Source organism: Chrysemys picta, chromosome 2 (genome assembly GCF_011386835.1).
Source record: "Chrysemys picta bellii isolate R12L10 chromosome 2, ASM1138683v2, whole genome shotgun sequence".
NCBI lineage: Eukaryota > Metazoa > Chordata > Testudines > Emydidae > Chrysemys > Chrysemys picta.
In genome coordinates this window covers 43824591-43841972 of record NC_088792.1, presented here as the reverse complement: position 1 = coordinate 43841972, position 17382 = coordinate 43824591, and the positions used below count along the sequence as shown (strand labels likewise).

Here is a 17382-nt window from a genome sequence, read left to right as displayed (position 1 = left end):
CCGGCTTCCAACAGCACAACCTTCAAACCCTTCAGTCTCCAAGACATGTGTCCCTATGGACGCTCCATTTCAGGTGTGCATGCACCTCCTGCACCTTTGACTGGAGATTTTTGGTAGCAGTGCCCATTCAGCCTACACATGTGTCCTACATGTCCTCATGGTCTCTAGCGAGGATATATAGGGCTGCATGGGTGAACCACCATCAGTTTCTTCTCAACTGTCTTCGGCCTGAGATGGGCATTGAGCATGTCCGATTTACTGTGTTTGTTAGATAGTAGTTATTCTATTTAGTTAGTTTGGAGTTGTTCTTTCCCTTTTGTGTTTTCCCCCTTTAAGGGGTTAATTTTGGACTCTTATTTCTGGGGTATGCCGGGATCCCCAGGTTTTAAATGTTGTTCTTCTTGCTGGGAATCCTTCTTAGTTAGTATTGGACTCTCTGTGTCTTAAGTGCTTGGGGAATATCCATGTACCCTCAAAGTGTAACTCTGCTCTTCATTTAAAAGCAGCTCGTGTAAGAACAGGGAGATAAAATTCAAACTCATGATGGAGCAAGCTCTGAAACCAGCTTCTGACCAGAGTGCCAAGAACTCCCCTATATATACTGCCCCATCCACCTCCAGATGCCGATCACTGAGACCTTTTATGGGTATAACTTTTGCTACCCCGTTGACCAGCAGGTCCTTGGCACTGAAAGCTAAAAGAGATAAGACAACCACTATCCCATCCTCTTTGAGGTCACCAAAAACTTCAGGGGATGAGAGGTCCATGTCTGTACCTGCCATACCAACAACCTTGCACTCTAAGTGAAAATATCATCAAGAGGAAAACGACTATTAGATCTCCTTAAAGCAGAAATCGCGGACCCTAAGTGGAGTATTACTGAGGCTCCAAGTGCATCTGGTACCACAAAGGTATCTAAGGCTTCTAAAAGCTATGCCTCTTCCAAAAAGGAATAGGTACTGAAGAGATCCTCTGCTACAGGTAGTCACAGCTATGTCAGCAGACATTCTATGACAAAGAGGTTGGCAGCGTCTGGCTCCTTAATACCCTCAGTATCTACTTCACCACCCTGGACTGCTCCATCTGAATCTATGCTTGCACAGGTTCACCTTACAGCACATACTAGCCAGTTGCAGTTAATTTCGACCTCCATTTTTCCTCTGGTGCCACAGTAGTTCTGGTACTCATTGGCCTCTTTGTACCCAATGAATTGAGTCTCCTCTACTGTCTAGTTTTGCTCATCTCTCAGTACCAAGATCTTCTGGGCCATTGACAGCAACTTTCTTGTCAGGACCCTCTGGTTCCCTATCTTCTTCCATCCAGGGAAAGCACTTATCACCTCCCATGATATATACGAATATACGAATGACTGTGACTTGCAACTCTCTGTTTGGGGATCTCCTGTTTACTCAATGGAATGTTATTCTCCTCCACATGCAAAGAGAAAGAAGGAGAGGTGACCTTGATCTCTGACCACCTGGGGTAACCAACAGTGGCTACCTGCACCTATGCCTTATGGTCAACCTCATTGGTCTTACTGGGATCCATGGGTCCTGTACTGTCAACAATTTCTGAGGGCCCTGCTTTCCCACCGCAGGGAGCATAGACATTTTTGCTCTCTCATACCTTCACTCCCTCCTTACCAGCCAAAAACAGTAGAGGACACCTTTGAAGAACAAGAGGCAAGGGCTTATCAGGAGGTAACACCTCAGATGAATCTTTCCTTGACATCACTGGATGAGGCTGAAATGCCTGCACCACCTTCAATGGCAGATGAATTTAGGCAATTCCAGCAGCTGATGAAATGGATCACAGATGTACTTCAGATTCCTCTTGAGCAATACCAGGACTCCCACCATAAACTCCTGGACATTTTACGGACCTCCGCTTCAGCACGTGTGGCACTCCCAATTAACACAGCTCTTTTAGTACTGGTCAGGACCAATTGGCAAACTCCAGTTACAGCACTCCTGACTTGCAAGTATGCCAACCAAAAAGATTATGTCCCAGCCAAGGATTTCGAATTTTTATTTTCACATCTGTCACCAAATTCTTTGGTTGTAGATGCAGTTAATGAATGTGGGAGGCAGCATAACAGAAAGGCTACTCCCTATAGCAAAGACCAGAAGAGCCTTGATCTTTTCAGTTGCAAAAGCTATTCCTCTGTGACACTACAATTTTGAATAGCAAACCACCATGTTTAAATAAGACTACAGTAATTCCTCACTTAACATGTGTTCATCATCACGTTCAGTTTCCACAGGGAATGTTTGCAGCTACCACCATGCGTCTATTGTGTCTCCTACCGCCATTCATGCTGCCTTGTAGAGTGTGAGGCTATATTAACAACAATGAGTTAACCCTTGAGGGCTCAGCAGAATGCTAGTTCATCATTTAGCAGCAAGGCATTCCCTGGGAAATATCCCACCCTCTTCCACCCTCTGACTTCACCACCTCAACCAAGCTTCACAATCATCATTGCTGTGTACAGTATTAAATTGTTTGTTTAAAACTTATACTGTGTGTGTCTGTGTGTATACACGCACACACGCGTCTTTTGTGGAACCTAACCCTTCCCCCCCTACCCCCCCCCCCCCCATTTACATTAATTCTTATGGGGAAATTGGATTCACTTAACTTTGTTTCGCTTAAAGTAGCATTTTTCAGGAACATTTCTACAACGTTAAGTGAGGAGTTACTGTACTGAATATTTGCCAGAAGAACATTGGGAGCATTTAAAGGCCCTCATAAGTGAGGGTCAGCTCTTGGTGAAGACATTTCTACGGGACTCCTTGGATGCAGTTGATGCAGCCCGATCCATATCCTTGGATGCAGTCTGATCCATATCCTCTGCAATCATGATGTGATGAGCAACTTGGCACCAACTATCTAGTTTTCTGAGGGAGGTACAGACTACTGTAGAGGACCTTCCCTTTGATGGTTATAAATTGTTTTCTGACTGTACGGACGATTCACTTTATACACTGAAGGATTTGAGAGCCACTGTCAGATCCCTGAGGATCTATGTGTCAGCAAATAAGAAAAGTATAGCAGGTCTCAAACAGTGCAGGGGTCATGCCCAACTCAATTTTCTGGTTTTCACAAACCACCTGAGCCTCTAGCTAAGAGATCTAAGTATTCAAAGAAGAAACCATCCAGTTTTATAACCACTTCATTGCAGCCACTTGCATTGTTCAAGCATCACTTTTCATGGCTTGGTCAAGAGTCCAAACCATCCATTTCACAAGAATCTACTGTTGCACTCTCCAGCCCTCTTTCCCCCTTTTGGATTCTACCTCTCTCATTTTTGATCTGCTTCAGAGACAATAACATCTGACAAATGAGCTTTGGAGGTTGTAACATCCGATTATTCCATCCATTTCACCTCTGTCTCTCTCTTCCATTCCCCCTTCCTGTTCCTTTTCTGGGACAGATCTCATGATCAATTGCTGAGTCAGGAGGTTGCCTCTTTCCTATGTTAAGGAGCCATAGAACCTGTTCCACTTCAGCACAGGAAGAACGGGTTCTATTCCAAGTATTTTCTGGCCCCAAAAAGGATGGAGGATGGAGACTAATATTAGATCTCACACACCTCAACAACTATATGAAACATCAGAAATTCAGGATGGGGACCCTTGCACTTATAATTCTCTCTCTAGATTCTGGGGATTGGTTTGCAACTCTCGACCTTCAGGACACACATTTCCACACTGCCATTCACCCCCTCACAAGAAGTTTCGTTCATTTCCAGTCAGCCATGACTAAGGCTACGTTTTAGTCACGGGTATTTTTAGTAAAAGTCATGGACAGGTCACGGGCAGTAAACAAAAATTCACAGCCATGACCTGTCCATGATTGTACTATATACTCTGGACTAAGTCTTGGGTGATCTGAGGGGGATGGCCCGGGGGTGCCAGGGGTGCTCTGGGGGAGACAGCCTGGGACCCCACTGCTGCTCGGAGGGGGGTGGGGTTGGCGGGGCTGGCAGGTTGCCTACCTGGCTCCGCATGGCTCCCCAGAAGCGGTGACATGTTCCTTGGCTCCTAGGCGGAGGGGCAGCCAGAGGTTCTCCACGCGCTGCCTCTGCCCTGAGCACCAGCTCTGCAGCTCCCATTGGCCAGGAACCGCGGCCAATGGGAGCTACTGGGGCAGCGCCTGCAGACAGAAGCAGCGCGCGGAGCCACCTGGCCGTGCCTTCACCTAGGAGCTGAGGGAGGGACATGTTGCTGCTTCGGAGGAGCCCTCCAAGGTAAGCACCGTCCAGAGTCCTCACCCCCTCCCATGCCCCAACCCCCTGCCCCAGCTCTCTCCCACACACAAACTCCTGCTGCTGTAGGGGGGGGCGTATTGGCCTGAGACTGCCCCATCAGCAGCCAGTGCAGAAGTCACAGAGGTCACAGAAAGTCATGGAATCCATGACTTTCTGTGACCTCCGTGACAAACTCGCAGCCTTAACCATGAACATTTTCAATACTGAGTGCTTCCTTTTGGTCTCTCCTCTGCCCCAATGTTATTCTCAAAGATCACAGCAGTCATGGCCACTCATCTACATTGTCTAGACATAACTGCCTTCCCTTATCTGATGACTGGCTACTCGGGCTAATCCTGTCAGCAATATAAATGACAAGGCCTCCCAAACAATTTCAAAAAGTGTCAGAGGGGTAGCCGTGTTAGTCCGGATCTGTAAAAAGCAACAAAGAGTCCTGTGGCACCTTATAGACTAACAGATATATTGGAGCATAAGCTTTCGTGGGTGAATACTCACTGCGTCTGACGAAGTGGGTATTCACCCATGAAAACTTATGCTCTAATACGTCTGTTAGTCTATAAGGTGCCACAGGACTCTTTGTTGCTTTTTACAATCTCAAAAAGTTCACTATGAACCCAGTTCAATGGATAGATTTTATAAGAGCATCGCTAGATGCTGTGTTAGCTAGGGCTTCCAGATGGGTCTCAAGGTTAGAGACTTCCTAGGTTTTGTTAAGCAGCAGAAAGACATCCACTAGAAATATTTACCTTCAGAAATGAAAGAGATTTCACCTATGGTGAACCTGTAGGCAAGTTTCACACTCTTCATTCTTCTCTTTCCACCATCTGGAACTATTTGTTAAAATTAAAAAGATCAGGTCTTACTATGAGTTCGCTTGGCAGCTATAACAGCCTTTTACTCATCTGTGGAAGTTTTTTTATTTTTTTCCTACCCCACAACCTCAAGACTTCTTAAATGTCTCATGAATCTTTATCCACAGGTTAGATAACGTACCTGAGTATAGGACTTGAACTTTGTCCTTAATGACCTTATGACACACCCTTTTGAACCATTAGCTACATATTTACTACTCCACCTCTCCATGAAACTAGCTTTCTTGATGGCCATCACATCTGCCAAAGGGTCAGAGAACTGGGGGCTTTAATGGCAGAGTCCCCCTATTACAATGTTCTTCAAGGAAAATGTTTTGTTCGGGCGACATCCTAAGTTTCTACTCAAACTGTCCTCTGAGTTTCATCTTACGCAGATCATCTATTTACTGTTATTTTCCCCAAAACCACATCACTCCAGACAGGAAGCTGCCTTCCATACTTTGGATATCAGAAGGGTGTTAACCTTCTATCTAGACAGAACCAAACCATTTTGAAAGTCTCCCAGACTGTTTTGTTTGTGGACAGATCTACCCAAAGACTCTCAAGGTAAATCGATGGGTGTATTATTTCATGTTATGACTCTACCAACATTAAACTCCCTTCTAGAGTGTTAGTCCATTCTACAAGGTCATAATCAATTTCTATGACATTGCTCAAGAGCTGCAACCTGGACTTCAGTACATACTTTTTCCAAGCATTGTGCTTTGGTTTATGCCTCATGATCAGATGTGGCAGTTGGCAAAGCAGTTCTTTCTTTAGTGCTGGACTCTTCTCCAAAGCAACCTCCTCCCTGTGGAGCTATTGCTCAGGAGTCATCTGAAGTGGTGAACCCATAGGGATACTGCTCGAAGAAGGAGAGGTTACTTACCTTGTGCAGTAACTGGAGTTCTTTGAGAAGTGTGTCCCTATGGGTGCTCCAGTGCCTGCCCTCCTTCCCCCCTGTTTCAGAGTTTCCTCTGCAGGACTTCACAGTAGAGAAGGAACTGAGGACAGTTCACCTGTGCAGCTCTATATTTCCTCTCTATGGGGCACAAGTATGTGTAAAACACATGAACAAGCCAAACAGGCACTGCTACTACAAATCTCTGATCCATGGCGCAGGAGGCGCATGTACACCTGAAGTGGAGTACCCATAGGGACACACGTCTTGAAGAACTTGAGTTAACTGCACAAGGTGAGTAATCTCTCCTTTTATTAGGATTTAGATTCTGCTCCTAATGTGGCAAGCATGTCAGTGTCATGCAAATATGAACTGTGTCTGAAATGTTTGGCTCTGTGTTGCTGGTAGTAGGCCTGGGATACTTTAACCTGTTGAAACCAACTGACAGAGATTGAAAAAGATATTATTTTAAAAATACATTAAACATATTGTGTTTTACTTCTGAGTCAAAAGGAGCTTTAAAAACTGCCTCCAATGGATGGGGCAGACTTTCTGGGACACTTACAGCTCTAATGCACCCTCATTCCTGAGTTCTCTACAAAAGGGAAGCTGGGACTTTGCATAGTTTAGGGAAGTTGAAAGAGTAACAGAATTGTCTTTGGAGAATGACTCACTACAACCCCGTCTACACACAAAAATGGTGTGCGATATCTGAGGTAACTCAACCAATCATCACCCTTACTCTACAGCTAATATGCATGCAACAATTTTATTAGTTGTAGTAAGTGATAAGACAGAGACTGCACAAATGATGGAGTATTTAGCCCCAGTACCCCAGTTCTTCAGATGTTAATATGCCACCCATACAACAAAATACAAATTCCTCAGGCACAACTTTCACACAAATCAATACAAATCTCCTAGCACAACTCACGCACTCATCAGTTTACTGTTTCTTAGAGCTATGTTCCCAGAGAGCTGTCTGCCCAGGGAACCACCTGCCCCCCACAACAACACAACCAGCACACACAAGAACTCCAAACACACACAGACATAAAACCAGCCCACATGTTACTAAAACTCTTACCATAAAACCATAAGCTTGAGCAGCAAAGGAGTGGGTCATCACAAATGGGGTCTTGTAAAGAGAACAATTTCAAAAGAAAGAGACTGTCAGAGGGACTTCCTCTCTATTTTCCCAAGAAGATGGGGGGGAATCTATTTGGTCAGATATGAGAATAAAGTTGTTAAAAAATGCCAGTCTTTTCAAAACTTCCCATGACATTTTTTCAGTTTGGGGGAGGGAGTGAGGAGGCAACTGAAATGCAAAAGATTTTCAGTTTCTGAAAAGCATTTTTGGTGAAAAGTTTCAGTTTCTATCCTTTTGTCAAAAATGGGAAAATTTTGACAAAAATGAAAATTTTCCATGAAAATGTTTGTTTTGGGCAAAAAGCTAGTTAACATTTAAAATAGTTTTAGCAGTAAAAAGACTCAGTCCCTAAAGGTTGGTTGTCCTGATTGTTATATATAGCTTTGTTTACTTATGTCTGTAGGGGGGTTAACCTAATGCCTCAAACCATCTCTGGCTTGTCCCAAGCGTCAGCACCCAAGTCTAAGCAATATCCATCTTGAGGTCATCTCATGAAGGAACATGATTCCCATCTTAGAGTCCCTTTTCTTCCTCTTGTCCTTTATCTTTTGCCTCAGTAACTGCCCTTTCTTTCTTTTCTTCTTTGAATCTAGACATGCTGAATTTGTATAACAAACATGAAAGCTTTTGCACTAATATTAGTAGATATTCATGAATAAATGTAGTTATCCCATTACAGTTTGATGACTGGATAACCTGCTAGCATTCTTGTAATTTTTTTCTTTAGGTCTTTTTTGCTATATTAATTGGAGCATTTAGTGTTGGACAGACTGCACCAGGTATGGAGGCATTTGCTAATGCAAGGGGAGCCGCCTATGCAATCTTTAATATCATAGACAATGTAAGTATCTTTGTATAACTATCATTTGAAAATAAAGTGAGTCAGATTTTTTAAGTCATGGCTCTCTTTCTGGGTCTGTGATTAGCAGGCACAAAAAAATGTGAGTCCAATTTGAAGTCATTTAAATGTCTAATTATCTGACATGGTGTAGCAATGAGATATTTAGATATTAAAATGGCAAAATGTACACTCATGAATAAAATTGTAGGTGCAAATTTGTGCCTGCAATTATTTCTACTTACAACACTGCAGAGTCAAAAAGGAGGCCAGATTAAAGCAGAACTGAAAATCAAACCCCAAAAATCCTTGTGAAACTTGCATAATCAAATATTTTTTTATTGAGAGTCTAAACAAGAAAGAAGAGAAAAACAATAATGGCTCTTGCGAGTCTAAGCTTAGTTATTTGTGAGATTATATGTCTTCAGCTATTCATAATTTAAAGGTCTGAGTTAATCCCTGGTTTATTTCCAGTGATTTGACTAAAAGAACAGGAGTACTTGTGGCACCTTAGAGACTAACAAATTTATTAGAGCATAAGCTTTCGTGGACTACAGCCCACTTCTTCGGATGCATATAGAATGGAACATATATTGAGGAGATATATATACACACATACAGAGAGCATGAACAGGTGGGAGTTGTCTTACCAACTCTGAGAGGCCAATTAAGTAAGAGAAAAAAAAAACTTTTGAAGTGATAATCAAGCTAGCCCAGTACAGACAGGTTGATAAGAAGTGTGAGAATACTTACAAGGGGAGATAGATTCAGTGTTTGTAATGGCTCAGCCATTCCCAGTCCTTATTCAATCCTTTTTTGATTGTGTCTAGTTTGCATATCAATTCTAGCTCAGCAGTCTCTCGTTGGAGTCTGTTTTTGAAGTTTTTCTGTTGTAATATAGCCACCCGCAGGTCTGTCACTGAATGACCAGACAGGTTAAAGTGTTCTCCCACTGGTTTTTGAGTATTATGATTCCTGATGTCAGATTTGTGTCCATTAATTCTTTTGCGTAGAGACTGTCCGGTTTGGCCAATGTACATGGCAGAGGGGCATTGCTGGCACATGATGGCATATATCACATTGGTAGATGTGCAGGTGAACGAGCCCCTGATGGTATGGCTGATGTGATTAGGTCCTATGATGATGTCACTTGAATAGATATGTGGACAGAGTTGACATCGGGGTTTGTTACAAGGATAGGTTCCTGGGTTAGTGGTTTTGTTCAGTGATGTGTGGTTGCTGGTGAGTATTTGCTTTAGGTCGGGGGGTTGTCTTTAAGCGAGGACAGCTCTGCCTCCCAAGATCTGTGAGAGTAAAGGATCATCTTTCAGGATAGGTTGTAGATCTCTGATGATGCGCTGGAGAGGTTTTAGTTGGGGGCTGAAGGTGACAGCTAGTGGTGTTCTGTTATTTTCTTTGTTGGGCCTGTCTTGTAGGAGGTGACTTCTGGGTACTCGTCTGGCTCTGTCAATCTGTTTTTTCACTTCAGCAGGTGGGTATTGTAGTTTTAAGAATGCTTGATAGAGATCTTGTAGGTGCTTGTCTCTATCTGAGGGATTGGAGCAAATGCGGTTATATCTTAGAGCTTGGCTGTAGACAATGGATCGTGTGGTGTGTCCTGGATGGAAGCTGGAGGCATGTAGGTAAGTGTAGCGGTCAGTAGGTTTCCGGTATAGGGTGGTATTTATGTGACCATCGCTTATTAGCACAGTAGTGTCCAGGAAATGGACCGCTTGTGTGGATTGATCTAGGCTGAGGTTGATGGTGGGATGGAAATTATTGAAATCATGGTGAAATTCCTCAAGGGCTTCTTTTCCATGGGTCCAGATGATGAAGATGTCATCAATGTAGCGCAAGTAGAGTAGGGGCGTTAGGGGACGAGAGCTAAGGAAGCGTTGTTCTAAGTCAGCCATAAAAATGTTGGCATATTGTGGGGCCATGCGGGTACCCATAGCAGTGCCGCTGACTTGAAGGTATATATTGTCCCCAAATGTGAAATAGTTGTGGGTGAGGACAAAATCACAAAGTTCAGCCACCAGGTTAGCTGTGACATTATCAGGGATACTGTTCCTGATAGCTTGTAGTCCATCTTTGTGTGGAATATTGGTGTAGAGGGCTTCTACGTCCATAGTGGCCAGGATGGTGTTTTCTGGAAGATCACCGATGGATTTGACTGTTTAACATCTACCTTAATGTCCAAAATGTGAAACAGCTTATTTGTTTTCTTATAAATAGGTATGTGTGTATGTAAGCAATGACACTATGGGAGGTGTATTTATCAGTCAGTTACTCTGTCTACACTAATCTCTTTTTTCTAAAATTTCCAGCTCTTGCTGCACTGGTGGTAGCAATGGTTGGAGCACTAGTGTAGGTGGGGCTTACATGCTTGCTGATGTTTTTACAACCAAAGATTCCAGACGTGCTCGGGATAGGGTTAGAAGTAATCGTGATTAAAAACTTTGCTTCGCAGTCTATACTAGCGCTGCTGCTATTGTTACAGTTAGTGGAGCTGCACCAGTGATGGTGCAATTGTGAGCATTTTCTCAAAAAAGTACAGTAGACAAGGCCTAAGGGCTAGATTAGGCAAGCCTTCAGAACTTGGAACTCCCACTGACTTCATTTAAAAGCCAATGGAAGTTCCATGGACTGAGAGCTTGAGAATTGGGGCTTAAGAAGATAAAAATATTTTTAATAGGGCTGTCGAGCGATTAAAAAAATTAATCTCCATTAATCGCGCTGTTAAACAATAATAGAATACCATTTATTTAAATATTTTTGATGTTTTCTACATTTTCAAATATATTTATTTCAATTATAACACCGAATACAAAGTGTACAGTGCTCACTTTATATTTATTTTTTATTACAAATATTTGCACTGTAAAAAACAAAAGAAATAGTGTTTTTCAATTCACCTAATACAAGTACTGTAGTGCAATCTCTTTATCGTGAAAGTGGAACTTACAAATGTAGAATTATGTACAAAAAAACCTTACATTCAAAAATAAAACAATGTAAAACTTTAGAGCCTTCAAGTCCAATCAGTCCCACTTCTTGTTCAGCCAATCGTTCAGACCAACAAATTGGTTTACATTTGCAGAAGATAATGCTACCTGCTTCTTGTTTACAATGTCACCTGAAAGTGAGAACAGGTGTTTGCATGGCACTATTGTAGCTGGCGTCGCAAGATATTTACATGCCAGATGTGCTAAAGATTCATATGTCCCTTCATCTTCAACCACCATTCCAGAGGACATGTGACCATGCTGATGATGGATTCTGCTCGATAACGATCCAAAGCAGTGTGGACCAATGCATATGCATTTTCATCATCTGAGTCAGATGACACCAACAGAAGGTTGATTATCTTTTTTGATGGTATGGGTTCTGTAGTTTCTGCATCAGAGTTTTGCTCTTTAAAGACTTCTGAAAGTATGCTCCACACCTCGTCCCTCTCAGATTTTGGAAGGAACTTCAGATTCTTGAAGCTTGGGTCGAGTGCTGTAGCTATCTTTAGAAATTTCACATTGGTATCTTCTTTGCATTTTGTCAAATTTGCAGTGAAAGTGTTCTTAAAACGAACAATATGTGCTGGGTTATCATCTGAGACTGTTATAACATGAAATATAAGGCAGAATGTGGGTAAAATAGAGCAGGAGACATACAATTCTCCCCCAAGGAGTTCAGTTACAAATGTAATTAACACATTATTTTTTTAACAAGTGTCATCAGCATGGAAGCCTGTCCTGGACAGGGCTGGCTCCAGCATTTTTGCCGCCCCAAGCGGCACACAAAAAAAAAAAAAAGCCGCGATCAGCGGCACTTCGGTGGCAGCTCTACCACCGCCGCTTCATTCTTTGGCGGCAATTCAGCAGCAGGTCCTTCCCTCCGAGAGGGACTGAGGGACCCGCCGCCGAATTGCCGCCGAAGAGCCATATGTGCTGCCCCTTTCCGTTGGCTGCCCCAAGCACCTGCTTGTTGCACTGGTGCCTGAGCCGGCCCTGCCTCTGGAATGATGGCTGAAGCATGAAGAGGCATATGTCTACACTGCCATGTTTTTTCACACATTTGAGTGAGAAAGTTTCAGCACTGTAAAGTGGCGGTGTAGACAAGGCCTTAGCTTCCTAGAGGTGATCCATCCAGGTCAGGGTGAGGCAATGTGATAAAGATTGCTGCCAGCTGTGCTGCAGTTGTCCTGTGGATAAATAGAGGAACTCAATCTCCAATGCGGTCTACTAAATTCAAACAAAAGTTTTTATTCATTCTTTTTTTTCAAAGTTCTCTCCCCCCTATTGCATATGTAGCTAAGGAGCAGAGTAATGAAGAGACAAACAGGTAGTACTGGTGACATGGGTTGGAAGCCTCACCTGCCAGTGTAATTGTTGATTTCACCCAAGCCACCAAAAAATTACACTTAATATCGCTAAATAATTATGTTCCATTCTAAGACTTTTAGCAGCTGGCATAATGTAATGAGAATGTCATTAGGAAACCTGATCAAATTTACTCTTTTCTTCCTTTTCATTTCTGTTTGGTGTTTTGTTCTACCTAGGAACCTCAAATTGACAGTTTTTCAGAGACTGGCTACAAACCGGACCACATTAGAGGGAATTTGGAATTCCGCAATGTTTACTTCAATTATCCATCTAGGCAAGATGTAAAGGTACTGGAAATTAAGCTCACATACATTCCAAATTAAAGATAAATTGATCATTTAGTGACAGGGAAACATCACTATAAACAAATTTTCAAAAGGTGGAGTTAGCAAAAGCCTCCCTCTTTAGCTTGTACTGCTAACTTGTGTGAAAACCACAAACTGCCTTGTCTTCGCTAGGATTTTACCTCAGGTTAGCTAACTTAAGTTAAGAAATCACTTAGTTTGCCTAGTGAAAACAGACCCAGAGTGGCTTTGCACAAAAGTTAAAGAATCTGTTGCTATTATAAACCCAATCCCATCTTCTAATAAATGTATATCAAGAAAATATATTTATTTTAGCCCAGTAAGAATGATGGTATAATGAACTCCACAAGTATCCATGGTACAAGTCTGTTAACATTTGTTTAAATACAATATATCTTCATTAGGTAATGGCAGTTTCTGTTAAATTTAATTACTTCCTTCCTATGGCATTACAGTGGAGCTCTCTTATAATTAAGCATTATTAGCTTCTATTTCCGGCCTAAAAAAGTACTAAAATTGTTTTTCAGTGTAACATGAAAATGCCCAAGTGGCAGATCTCCATATGTTCATCTCACCATAGGTTTTCAGAGCTCTCTTCATTCCCTGACAGTAGTGCTAACAGCTACAAGGACCCTTCTGTGTAGACCATGATTCCATTTCCAGTCAGGAGTAGGGCAGTACTGTAAAACTGGAAGCCAGGGTAGGGATTCTTCTTTTCCTCTTCCACCACAGAGTTTAATGGCATCTTCCCTGTTCTGCCTCTCTGGGTGAGCAGAGGAGGTAGGAAAAATTAAATCCCCATGGAATGCAGCACTTCACACCAACTTTAGCTGTGAAATGCTGCATTCAAAAGGGATTAGTACAAGAAAACCTGTTTATAGTGAAGTGAAACTCTACTAAAGTGAAGAAACTCCACTCAAAGGTCATGTCTTCATTAGGGAATCCTACAAAAAAATCATCTCTTCATTGGCGAGTATTTTTCTGTAAAGTCCCCTAGTGTTGGCATGCACGAAAGCTTTATCTACATTTGGGACATTTTCAAAGATTTGGCACCATTGTGAATACTTGTTCAGATCCACAGGTGACAGCAAAGTTGGGAGCCCAACTGTATAAGAGCTGCTGGCATTTTAAGCACTGTATTATCTAGAAATGTTCAGAACAGGTCTAATCAACATTGTACATAAGATGCTAGCATCCCATCTACATAATGGCTCCCAACTTTGCTATCACTAGTAGAGCAATATTAATAATGATAAGAAATTATTGCAAAGTTTCCCTATCATTGGTCAAGACTTTGGCCACATCTACACTACCAACTTTCATGGTCATAATTCACTATCAGTGGTACATTATGGCTATCAATTTTGCCAGTATAGACAAGTGTAAAAATTCCAATATGAATGAGTACAACTGTAGGGAATTCAAGGCAAGAAAAGAGGCTTTTGCATCACAGCAAAATAAACATATTTTGATATGTCTGCATTCACCATATATGGGTTCTACTGCAATTAGTTCACCCACCAGGTTGCATGGTAAATGCTCATAAAAAGGGTGTAGCTAATAAATGAGGATGCTACTACATAAAGACAGAATGTAGTATGTATATGTGGCAATGGTTCAGTAGAAAACACAAAGTGAGCCCTGGTGTAAATAGCAACTATATTGTGCAATGTACTCATACTGAACCAAGTTCTGCTGAAAATTTGGAAAAATTCCACTGAAGTCACTGGACTTTCTCCAGATTTATATGGTGTAAGGAAGAGCAGAAATTGACCCATTATGTTTTTGTTAATTTTTTTCATTATTATTTTCTTATGTAGGTATTGAAAGGCTTGAATCTGAAGGTTAATTGTGGCCAGACAGTAGCCTTGGTTGGTAGCAGTGGCTGTGGGAAAAGTACAACTGTTCAACTGATCCAGAGATTTTATGATCCAGAGAAGGGCATGGTAAGACATCTGAACTGAACTGAATGCTTTATACATCAGATTACTGTAATGTTTAGCAGTGGCCTCACTGCTGATGTTTAGATGGCAAAATACAAATGTCTTCCTAAATAATATAGGTAATCTTGGTTTGTATCCTTGATTGGGACACTTACATCCATGTTTTAATTTTCTTTACATTTAGATTACTGTTGATGGGCAGGATATTAAGACCCTAAATTTAAGATATCTGAGGGAGATTATTGGTGTGGTGAATCAGGAGCCTGTGCTATTCGCTACTACTATTGCAGAAAACATCCGCTATGGCCGTGAAGATGTCACTATGGAAGAGATTGAAAAAGCTGTCAAGGAAGCCAATGCCTATGACTTTATCATGAAACTGCCTGATGTAAGCAAGTCAACTCTGTTGTCAAATTCTTCTCTATTAAACATTGTAATACCAAATAGCTCCTTAAGAGGAGTTTCCATAACTCAGAAGTTAGAGTGAGCTAACTCCATAATTGCCAATTCCAACCTTCCCAGGGCTTTTTCACATCTTGCTTGAAAGATGATAGAATCAACGTAATTTTAAATCTGCAAGTCATGGTTTGATGAGTACTTTGCAGAGACGGTTTAGACCAGCAGTTCTCAGACTGTGGGTCAGGACCCAAAGTGGGTTGCAATCCTGTTTTAATGGGGTTACCAGGGTTGGCTTAGACTTGCTGGGATCCAGGGTCAAAACGTGAGCCCCACTGCGCAGGGCTGAAGCCGAAGCCAGAGAGCTTCAGCCCTGGGTGGCAGGGCTCAGCTTACAGGCCCCTTGTCTGGGGCTGAATCCCTTGGGATTCAGTTTTGACACACACACACTGTGCCTGGGGCGGCAGGACTCGGGCAGGCTCAGGCTTCAGTCCCCACTCCTGGGGTCACGTAGTAATTTTTGTTCTCAGAAGGGGGTCGCGGTGGAATGAAGTTTGAGAACCCCTGCTTTAGACTGAAAAATATCAGAATCCTGCAAACACAAAAAATAGGAAGATAAAATCATATGACCTGCTTATGATACAGTCTCCTTGGCTGTGCTTTGGTAAAAGGAAAATATTTTGTGGGCATTGCAGATTGAGCACATCTCTGTCTTTATACTGACTTTCATTGGTATTACACATTAAAATAAAGATGTCATTGAGAGATCTGAAAACCTATCTTAATACCTTTGCAGAAGTTTGAAACCATGGTTGGAGAAAGAGGGGCACAACTGAGTGGAGGTCAGAAACAGAGAATAGCTATTGCACGAGCCCTGGTTCGCAATCCCAAGATTCTTCTGCTCGATGAGGCAACTTCAGCTTTGGACACTGAAAGTGAATCAGTTGTGCAAAGAGCACTGGATAAGGTCTGTATAACTTTAAAACAAAAACTATGGTGGTTTAATCTTTAAACTTTTCAAATTTTGTGTGAGCTAAACTTTCTGAGGTAAATTTTAATTTATATATAATTTATATTTATTTGCCATTGATTTGAGGGTAAATTGAAATGCTTTTAAAATAAATACATTTAAAAACACAATTTGAAATTCCAACTCACCAGCAATATATTTAGCTAAATGGCTTCACTAAGGGTTACATTTACTTAATCATTTTGACATTTTTGAAAATTTTACCCTAATTGTTTAAGGCAGTTGGCTACATGGATCTTTGCCTATCTTGTATTCTTTGTTGTCTGTATTGTGCATGTGCCCATGTTTACAATATAGTTCATCTTATTACTCAACCAGTAGCAACCACATCCTTGAGACTTCTTTCCCCATCTTTTCTCGGTCTCATTATGTGAGTATGCATATTACCTTATGGGTAAGCATGACTGTATGTACAGTACATACTTCAGAAATGAGGTTCCATTAGCCTCTACTTGGTCTTTCTGGTGTGTCTGACAAAGGGACTGGGGTAGGCTGGGAAACATCTGTCTAGCTGATGATTTGGACCGGATATATGTACACCCAGCCCTTTAGCAGTTGCACCATGTGCTTCTTGGCAATATTATGCAATCCAGGATTCTATCACATGCCTTTTCTGGCACATATATCAGTATGACTCCTGGTCTATCCAGACATTTGCATCTCCTCTTTGAGACACTGAAGATTTTTCAGAGAAGGATCTGCTGTTGTGTGAGGCATGGGGGAGAGAGTGTTATAATTTACCTCTGAAAGATTTGCCATGAGCCAGGCGTTCATGGAGTAAATGCCATCAGCTACAATAGAAATTGAATCCCCATCAGTCCCCTACTTGATTAAGTTGGATTGAGGGGTGTTTGACAGGATAAGAATTATGTGATTCCCCTAAATTGCTAGCGCAATAATCATGCTCTTGATATTCATCATGTGCCTCTATGAGTCAGGATACCTCCAAGTGCTGCTCCTGGAGCAACATAGCTCTACTCCACCCCACCAATGCAGGGCTGTGCCTTAGAGGCAAAATTGAGCCCTTTTGAAATTTATAATTTTATCCAAATTCCCCAATATTCACAAAGTGACTCTGCTCCCTGAAGCCTTTTCCCACCGTGCACTGTCAGGAACCTCTCTTCCAGCTCGTAACTCCTCCTAGAAGTGATTGGGTTGATGGAAGCATGTTGTTTGGAGAGCATTCGTTTGTCCAAACTGTGAATCTGGATCCCCACAAATCTTAACAGAGGGCCTTCCGTCAGTGTATCTGATTGTACATTTTTTGATGATATTTCATACAGGCTGCTCTGGGGCCAGAAGCCTGGGCTTCCAGGGTCCTT

General features: G+C 42.0%; 1 protein-coding gene across 3 annotated transcripts in view; it reads left to right on the top strand.

Moving 5' to 3' along the window:
* ABCB1 (ATP binding cassette subfamily B member 1) overlaps window positions 1-17382 on the top strand; it is a 100160-nt gene that overhangs the window by 43228 nt on the left and 39550 nt on the right. For all 3 annotated transcript variants that reach the window (XM_065586947.1, XM_005282428.4, XM_065586946.1), the window contains exons 10-14: window positions 7900-8013; window positions 12563-12673; window positions 14512-14637; window positions 14819-15022; window positions 15827-15997. In XM_065586947.1, the coding sequence (XP_065443019.1) occupies window positions 7900-8013; window positions 12563-12673; window positions 14512-14637; window positions 14819-15022; window positions 15827-15997 (726 nt within the window). The remainder of the gene's footprint in view (window positions 1-7899; window positions 8014-12562; window positions 12674-14511; window positions 14638-14818; window positions 15023-15826; window positions 15998-17382) is intronic.